Genomic DNA, 9,515 nt, shown 5'->3' with positions numbered 1-9,515 from the left:
CTACTCATAACACTTTATTTTTACTTTGTACAAAATACCCAAAAATGCAAATCCAAAGAAATACAGACAAGTAACGACAGGCACACTGCACAACAGCAAACCGTGTCTAGCAAGACATTAGTTTTTTAAACTTTATTTTAGTGAATACATGCATTATAGAAAACAACAATGAGGACAACAACATCAAAAACACACAAAGGCTAGAGATTTCGCTATTTCTACGCCCGCACCCCAAAGAACGCTTACTAGCAAGACTTTGGATGAGACAAAACAAAAATAATTAAAAGAGGCCAATAATATTTTTTTCTTCATAGAAATGTAAAAGCTACCATAAAATGTCTTTTCCCCTCGTCACACTGATTGAATTTCTTCTGCAAAGCCATACATAGAAACAAAACAAAACAAAAATCCTGAACCGGACAGCAAATACTCAAGAGGGTTGTTACCTAAGTAACCGCTCAGTAGTTTAAGGAATCTTTTAAACACTTGGGAGCCTTCCTATTCGTTTCTCAGTACAGTGTTCCAGCCGTCCTGCCCTTCCCCGCCTTGAACACATCCCAGAATAGAAACGCTTGCATCGTTGAGTCTCCTCCGCTCTCAAGGACTAGTTTTGCAAAAGAAAGTGAAGTACAGAATATTTAAAAGAACTGTGAGAGATGTAGGCCAGGAGTCTCCTCTTCACAGCCAAGTTGGGTTTGCTCTTGCTCTGTCTGCATGGCTTCTCCCGGGCCCCTCCTCAGGGCTTGTTTATCTGGCCCATGAACAAGAAGGCACCTGCGGAAGGCAAGGAGAATAAGCCACGATCATGAAAAACAGTCTCTGAAACAGGATGAAAGGCCTATGTAAAGGAAGGTTCTGGGCTGAGTTCCACCCGCTGCTTGCTCTCAACAGGACTTTCTGTGGTGATGGAACCAGTTTGTATCCTCACGGTCTGGTATGGGAGCCACTGGTCACATGAGGCTAACACACCCTTGAAATGTGGCCAGTGTGACTAGGAAATGGGATTTTTAATTATATTTCACTTAAATTAATTAGAAGTTAAAGTGAAAGAGCCACGGGTGTCCAGAGGCTCCCACAGTGGGCTGTTTGGTTCAGGCACACACGAATTACGACATTCAGCACGCACCGAGACACGAGGATAAGGAAGTGGCTGGCATTATTTATCTTTTTAAAGAAGATCTTGTCTATTTATTTTTAGAGAGAGGGGATGAGGGGGAGAAAGAGAGGGGGAGAAACATCAATGTGTGGTTGCCTCTCACACACCCCCCTACCGGTGACCTGGCCTGCAACCCAGGCATGTGCCCTGACTGGGAATGGAACCTGCGACCCTTTGGTTTACGGGCCAGCACTCAGTCCACTGAGCCACAGCAGCCAGGGCAGTAGCTGATATTACTAATTTTGAAGAAGAGTAAACAGTAAAATGTATTAGTTTCTACTCCGTACCAACATGAAGCCAACCTCTCCACAAAGGCAATCTTTATTTACTCTTCAAAATTGTACTGAGGGGTCGGAAATACTCTTATCCTTAAAGATGGAGCTGCAGTTTGAACCAATGACTCCCAGTGCCAAGAGCGACTGAATTAACAAATCTGAAGTCACACCCAGAGGGTGGGCTTACGAAGGCTGATGACATGCAGCTTCTTATACAACTTAACTACTGCATTTATTTTTAAAAGAAAAATCAACAGATGTTGAAAGTGCCCCAAAGGGTTGCAGAGTTCTCACTATGTTAAAAACAAAACAAAACAATGCAAACATAAAATCTTGTCCTTGTTTAAACGATCCCATCACCCTTTGTAAAGAGCCCGGGTTTCCTCTCTCTCCGAGGGGTGTGGTTCTGCCGTTTGAGGCGCTGGCGACAGCCGCCACCTCGGAGAGACACGGAGAGCAGCTCCGCTGGACTGAATCCCGGGGGCGATCCACCTTTCTGAGCTCTTACAGCGCGTGACCGGTGGGGGGGGAATCTCTTACCTGTAGGATTGTGTCGGATGAAAAACAGAAAAGGTCTGTCCACTATGAACCACGGAGGAGATGACCTTGCGATTAGGATCGCGGCTGTGGGAAGGAAAGGAAACACGCTGTACGTCCGGCGTGCGGCCAGCAAGGCGGTGGCCGGATGGACCCTTGATGCTGATGAGTGACGGCATGCGCAACAGCAGGCCCGCCGGCCACCATGCACTGGACACCCACAGGGGGCCAGGCCCTGTACCGTGACCATCTCTTCTAGCCTACACGAGCACCGTCTTCCTTAATACAGGGACTTAGCCCTTGTCGGGTTTTTATGAGGATTAAATGACACAAACGTATCAAGGCCCCCGGCACGGTGTTTGCTGCTTGATGGACACCCAGTGCCTATGCCCCGTCGGCATTGGCTGGGTGCCACTTATTCACCGCCTTCCTGAGGGCGGCAGCTGGTCCCCTCAGCCTCTCCAGATCCCTGTGGCGTATCAGGGCCCAGCTTTGTGCTCGGCCACCGAGACTGCGCCTCTTCGTCTGGCCCGATCTAGGTCTCCCTCCCAGTGGTAACAGAGGCCTCTCCTCTGGGACCAGCTGTGTCGTGCAGCTCGCCTGGGGCGGGCATTGGATGGGGAAAGCAAACTTCTTCAGTTTATGGTCTTAGGCAGCCTTACTCGGCTGTGCCTGCCAACAGTGGCTTGATTTTAATAAGCCTGTGACAAGGCCTTGCAGGAGGGTGGTACCAGGCGTAACTGCCCCATGCTTGCTGCGATGACCCGCTCCTCCTGTCCCCAGCGCAGAAAGCACTAATGACTCGGGCCTGATGTTCCAAAGGAGCCGTGTGCGGCTGTGCTGGGGTAAACCACTCACTCAACCCGGGGTTACAGAAACTCAGTAGTTAGCAGGTGCTGTATAGACTAGGCTGCATCCCCTCCAAATTTGCATGTTTAAGCCCTAATCCCCCATGTGACTGTATTTGGAAGGAGGGCCTTGAAGGAGGTATTTATTTAAATGAGGTCATGAAGGCAGAGCCCTCAGCCAATAAATGGTGTCCTTATAAGAGAAGGAGACCCCAGGGACGCATGCACACGGAGGAAAAGCCACAGGAGGACACAGTGGGAGGTGGCCACTGCAGGTCAAGGAGAGATGACTGAAGACACCCTGCCAACACCTTGATCGTGAACTTCAGCCTCCAGAAGTGCGAGAAATACATTTCTGTGGCTAAGGCACCCGGTCTGTCACGGCAGCCCGAGAAAATGGATATAGCAGGTCTGGGCTTCGTGGGGATGTGGCCGGGGCAGTTACACAGGGCCCCACACTCTCAACCACCCCGCGCTGGGTTTGGTGAGCCTCTGCTGCCGCCTCGAAGTTCTTAATCAGTTTTGAACAAGGGGATGCACACTTTCATTGTGCGTAGGGCCCTGCAAATCATGTAGCGAGTCGGCAAAATTGGCCAATAACTTTGGCAAAATTTAGGTGTCGCTTATAACCTGGAAAAGACAACAGGCATCTTAAAAATTCCAAGCTCTCTTATTCTAGGTCTGTGTCTTAAATGCTATTTTAAAGGAATCTGAAATGTTTATTCTAGGAAGGCAATCAAGTATCTATTGTGGGTGTACCTTTTAATGACCAGAAATATTTGACCCAGTTACAAGTGTAGCTGGGATATTATTTTCACTTTATGAGCTGGCAGAGCTTGGTCATATCTGTTCAGGCAATCTCATGTGGGTAATTAGGGTGCAGAAAAAAGACAGCCCTAAGATTGTTCTATTTTCTCCATTACACGAGCCATCAAGGAGAAAGTAAATGTGGATGTTCAAATTATCAGGAGAGGCTGCATAGCGATCTTGCTGTAAGTCAACAGCTGCATGCTAATGCTTCGCTTTGTCCTGGATGAACCTGACTGGCTATTTTCCTGCTAGTCAGTGCTATGATTTTATGTTTCAATCTGAAGAGTGGTCTTTTCTGCCAGCAAGAAGCCAGAGTACGCTCTAGCCTTTTGAGAGCAAGGTTCAGCACATTGCAGTGCCAGGCCAAGTGTAGGAGTCAGATCCTATTCCTATCAAGTTTTATATAAACAACCATGCCCATCGGCTTGTATCATCTGCCCTGTTCTGTCACTACAGTGTCGAAGCTGAGAGCTGCTCTGGAAATACTACGGCCCACAGCGCAGAAAATACATAGTTTCACTCTTTACAGAAGAAATTTGTCGAGTCTTGTCCTACAGGAATTTCTCTCACTGAAGTGCTTCCCCTCATCAAATAGACTCTGAGCTTCATGGACACAGGCCCTGCATCTGTCTGAATTCCCCACTGCCTCTTACAGTCGCCCACAGAGCCTGACCAGAAGTTGACAGTGAGCTTGCCACCTGCCCCAGATCCCTCCCCAAGTCCCTCCCCAGATCCCTCCCCAGATCCCACCCCAGATCCAGTCCCAGCCCCAGATCCCTCCCCAGATCCAGCCCCAGATCCAGCCCCAGATCCCTCCCCAGATCCCGCCCCAGATCCCGCTCCAGATCTGGCCCAGTCACAGCTGCTGGCTTACTCGTTACTGCTGAAGCTTTGGTTCCGTCTTCACTGACTTCAATTTTCGCTTTTTGCAAGATGTGAGAAATATGAAGGTTTTCTGACCCTGTTTCCAGAAAATAAGACAAGAACAGCATTTGTTTGATACGCAGACCATCTGTTTAGCTGGAAAAGGAACCTCCGCCGTGGCCAATTCCAATTCTCAAAAGCAGTCAGAGAAGTGACCTCTTCCAGTCTCGGTGATTAAAGGCTGTGGCACGACTGTCACTGCAGTGTCTGCCATGTGAACTGGGATGTTGCTTACAGGGAGGGAGTCCCAGGCTCCAAAAATGCTAGTGCTTCTGGCTATTCAACTCTGATCACTAAGGATTTTATTTAAAAAAAAAAAAAAAAAAAGAGCAGAGCTTTGAAAGGGAAGCCCAGCTTTCCAGAAGCAGCAAGGCAACATTGTTTTTCATGCACACAATGCCAGAGCCAGGGAGGGTTTCAGATGGTGTTTGTAGAAGGGGAAACTGAGGCCCAGAGTGTTAAAAAAAAATCTGCCCTTGAATCACACGTCCAGTTAGTGGCAGAGTCAGTGCTGGCTGTCCCCCCTGACCCCAGCACGGGCGTGCCGGTGAGAGAAGAGGGTCAAGTGTGAGGACAGTTCAGACTGTGGTGAGGGCCAGACTCGGAAACACGGTCCTGCCGCTGGAACCTTCTGGGGAATTCATTTTCCTTCTCGGCAAATTCTTTCTATCGCAGCAAGACCCACTGGGTGCGGCTTTCAGGGGCAGCGCCAAGGGAGGTCAATGCCAGCCTTGCCTAGACAGGGGTCTGGATGCGAAAGGAGACACGGCTTTCTGTGTCGTCTGGTTTTATTTTATTTTACTTTACTTTTGAATGTATTGGGGTGATGAGTTAATAAAGTTATATGGTCCTCAGGTGTACAAGACTATAATCCATCCCCTGTATACTGTGTTGTGTGTTCACCACCCCGCATTCGTCATCTGGTTTTCAACAGTCTGCATTGATGCCCGGCTCTAATACGACTGATGGTGGGGAAGAGGCACCTTTGCAGGGCCCAAGTCACCTGCAGGGTTAAACAGAACGTCTCAGGAGAATTTGGGGCACCTGGTCATCCCTCTGGACACCTGTGAACTCCCTGGGGACACCCTGTAGCATTGTGGCTACACAGGATAACCTTGAAGGAGAGAGTGCAGCTCAAAATAGTGCTGCTCAAATGTTACTGGGCTGACGAGTTCGGTAAAGTGAGGATTCTGATTCAGTGGGTCTGGGTCAGGGCCAACATCGTGCATGTCAGACAAGCTCCCAGGGGATGCCAACGCCACCCAATGAACGGGGAGGAGCGTTTGGCTAACGGGAGGAGACTATCAGAGTATCCTCGGAGCTGCAGTTTCACCAGGGGGGTCAAGTTTATTCCCAGGAGAGCACTCAGGCGTTCACCAGCTGGCAGCTGAGGCTGCGGATGAACTCACTCCTTCTCACTCAAGGGGGAAAATACAAAACGGAGTGCAAATAACGTTTAAACTATGACTTTTCTTTGGGAAGAAGTTGTTATGTTCCAAGTTAAAAAGACAAAGGTCTGACCATTCAAACATAGCTCCAGGAAAGGGTACCTATGCTGGCAAAAGAAGGGATACCATACCAGCTGGGTCCTAGGTGTTTTGGCAAAAAAAAAATTCTAATCAGACTCCTTTGCATTTATATTACGTTAGATTCATGGGCATGAGATGACAAAATACATATCTGGATATTGTGTGTGCCTACTGCTGTTTGGTGGGAATAAGTATTTGAGAGCTGAAACTATCTTGATTTTTCAAAGACAGGGAAAATGTGTATTTGGAAAAAAAATTTGAACCTAATGAAGAGCCACATTGTGAGGTACTAGGAACAATGCACAAAATGCTGCTTCTCCAACTGTGTGGAGCCGCTTGGGCCTCACAGGAAATGTCCGTGTGGAATGCAGGGGTGGCTGACGTGCTGCTTTAAATGATTACAGCTCAATCACATCACTGAACGGTACGTCAAACTACACCAGCGAGTTTTAGGGCAACGCGTTCCTAACTGTGTCCTTTTCTGTCCGAGCAAATCAGAGGCTCAGTCTGCAACACGGTCTTCAAGTTTAAGAATAAGTTTTTAAACTGAACGTACTTGTTATTTTTGCAAAATTTGCCTTTGATGGATCAAACATCTCGGTGATGCCAAGAGCTTTCAGCGGCTCCTTCAGGTCTGTCTGTGCTGCGGCTGTGAACCTAGCATGAAGACGGAAAACAGGGCCAATCACTAGACTATAAATGATACGATCAGTGCGGGCGGAAAACGTTTACAGACACTTTTCTAAGCAAGCCCTGAGCACCCATCTAAACAGATTTACTTTGTTATAAATTTTGATTCCAGGCTCCGGAGAGAACAACTCATCCCTCAAACCCTTAGCTGGCATCAGCAGCACATGCAGTGACAGCAAGTAGGGGCCGTCCCACCCTCCTGTGCAACCGGCCGCTATTCCAGGCTCGGGAGGACCACAGAAGCACCTTCTCTTGTGCTGACGGAGAGATGCGGGGTGTTGACAAGTGTCTGCACTCTGCAATGCCTACAGTTCTTCCCCATGTCCAACCAGAGAGCTACCACCGTGGCTGCTATAGGAACCACCATCCTCACTGGGACAGGGGGTGGTCCAAAGAGTGCAGACACCTTCCCACTAGTGCATGGTGGGATTCTAAAAGCAGCTTACTGGTAAAATGGGAGAAAGCACTAGAAATATTTGCCATAGTATTGTATGTGGGTATAATGGAGGGTTCTTGGGTATCTGGCCTTAGAGCCACAGGTATGTCAACGATTACACACATCATCAAAGGGTTTAGCAGATCTGATCACATCTTGCGGGAGAGCAACGGGACAGGTGGACAGATTCTCACCACAGGTGGGCTGCAGTGGTGACTGACCATTATAATGGTCATTCGCCTACAAGGTCAGCATCTGATTCAATGATATCAAGCACTACCTATGTGAAGGCTTATTTTATAACAAAAAAAATGTTGGGAGGATAACTAATACTTATTATCAATGTGCTTCTCTGATTCCTTAACTCAGTGACTGGAAATGAAAAGCTGTTAGAACTAGAAGGTGCCACCTCCACACCCCTGAGGTCTGGGTGGTGAAAAAAGCCCCAGAGACACTAATGTTAGAAAGGTTGTAAAAAGGGGTCCTTCACTGGTCTGGGTAAAGCGTGCTCTGACCTGTTAGAAATTAGGGTTCAGACAGACTCTGGGATTATTTTCCCCTTGGATTCAAGTCTTAACAGCTCAAATCCCATCTATCTCATACTTTCAGGGTATAAGAGAAAAACTTCCCTAGCCACTAACGTACGAATTCTGCCTGGTAGTTTCAAAATACAGTGGAACCTCGGTTCTTGAACTCAATTATCCCAGAAGGCTGTTCGAGAACCAGATTTTTCGGGATGGGAGACATTCAAGAACTGAAGTTTGACTGGATGTCCCAGCTTCTGGACCTCCGTCTTCAGCCACTTCCAGCTAAAACTTAAGTCACTGCGATGACGCCCCTTATTGAAAAACAGAACAGGACTAAACATTATTGTGACTCCATCACACGACTGTGATGGCGTGCATGGCTTTTTCAGTCTCTGAACAGAATGAGGTGCGTTATGAGCTGGTGGGTTCGTGGTGGCCAGAGACCGGCTGCCCTCTCTCCCTCTCCACGGCTGTTAGCCTGCCCCAGGGATAACACAGAGGCCCAGGGATAACACAGAGGCCCAGGGATAACACAGAGGCACAGGGATAACACAGAGGCACAGGGATGGCAACAAACCTTCCCAGAAGCACAGCCTCGTATTCCTACCCTGCGGATTCTGCACCACGCAACGGGCTTCTCGGTGGCCTGATTTTAGCCCCGTGTGGTCTGGTGCTGACACGATCACTACCAAGGACCGAGCACTTCCGTTGTTCCCTCCTTTAGGGGAAGGAGCCACTTACTTGGGCAGGACGACCTGCACCCTCTTGGGCACCATCATGCTGGTCCAGCTGTCGATGGTCTTGGTGTTGATGTGGGGGATGATGGCGGACAGCGGGGTGGAGCTCTCGCTGGGCAGCGCGATCAGCATGCTGATGCTTTCTCCGTGGTAGGGCAGCTCGATGAAGTTGTACCACAGGCCGTTGGGGGTGCTCGCCGACCCTAAAGAGATCAGAGGCAGGTTCAGTGTGTCCTTGACGCATGCCGGACGCAGCGTGAGTGGCTGCCGATCGCCGGGGCAGCTTCAGAGGGAAGAGAGCGATGCGGTTTGAGAACTTCCCTTTCTCCAACATTAGCTTCTTTGGGAGACAAGGGTAAGGACAATGATCTCTTCCTTCCCTGGTAAAGAGTTGCCTTTCTTTGGTTTTGACATGTTGTGACAGAATGCCTTTGGGCGGCACTAAAATTACATGAATTCTGTTGAGAAGAACTGAACTAGATCATAAGGCACTTAGCATACAGTGCTTTGTGAGAACGTGACCCTTACCCTCGGAATGAAGGGACGAATTTGAGCGGCCTTAGAAGGGTTCTTTGGCCGAGCCTACGTGTGCCCACGGAAGAGGAGGGAGGGGGGGATCTAAGGAGCTTCCACTGATGAGGGCCAGCTCTGTGCCAGGCCTCTACCAACCACTTGAACACGTTTCGACTCTACCGTGCCCCCCGCGGGAGGCAGAAGCAGTCCACACTACTGTTGGTGAAGCTACAGTCAGAGGAAGTACATAACTTGCCAACGGACACACGGCTATGCAGCGGAGCTCCAGTACTCGGGCTCGCTGTATCCAATGCCAAAGAGCATCTTCCTGCTTCACTGGGCCAACTCCCTGCTCACGCTTCGTGCAGGCCACTCACTATCACTAAGGCTCTCAGATACTTTATGGTACTGGTTCTGGCTAATAAAAACCCAAGAATGATTTAAACCAGCATTTGTCAAAACGTTGCCTAGAGAACACACAACTGGCAAGGTTCTCGGTAGACCAGCTGGGTTCCATACCCCAATAAATCTAG

The 9,515-nt window shown here is 48.9% G+C and overlaps 1 protein-coding gene across 2 annotated transcripts in view; it reads right to left on the bottom strand.

The window, feature by feature from the left end:
* SERPINE2 (serpin family E member 2) overlaps nucleotides 1-9,515 on the bottom strand; it is a 57,248-nt gene continuing 47,733 nt past the window's right edge. For both annotated transcript variants that reach the window (XM_028509533.2, XM_036022792.1), the window contains 5 exons: nucleotides 8,474-8,672; nucleotides 6,636-6,736; nucleotides 4,501-4,587; nucleotides 1,972-2,055; nucleotides 1-774 (listed from right to left, as the gene is read on the bottom strand). In XM_028509533.2, coding sequence (XP_028365334.1) covers nucleotides 737-774; nucleotides 1,972-2,055; nucleotides 4,501-4,587; nucleotides 6,636-6,736; nucleotides 8,474-8,672 — 509 coding nt within the window. In that variant the 3' untranslated portion in view covers nucleotides 1-736. The remainder of the gene's footprint in view (nucleotides 775-1,971; nucleotides 2,056-4,500; nucleotides 4,588-6,635; nucleotides 6,737-8,473; nucleotides 8,673-9,515) is intronic.

Source organism: Phyllostomus discolor, chromosome 4 (genome assembly GCF_004126475.2).
Source record: "Phyllostomus discolor isolate MPI-MPIP mPhyDis1 chromosome 4, mPhyDis1.pri.v3, whole genome shotgun sequence".
Lineage (NCBI taxonomy): Eukaryota > Metazoa > Chordata > Mammalia > Chiroptera > Phyllostomidae > Phyllostomus > Phyllostomus discolor.
Note: the sequence above shows the minus strand (reverse complement) of the source record. Positions and strands in the feature narration are given on the sequence as shown.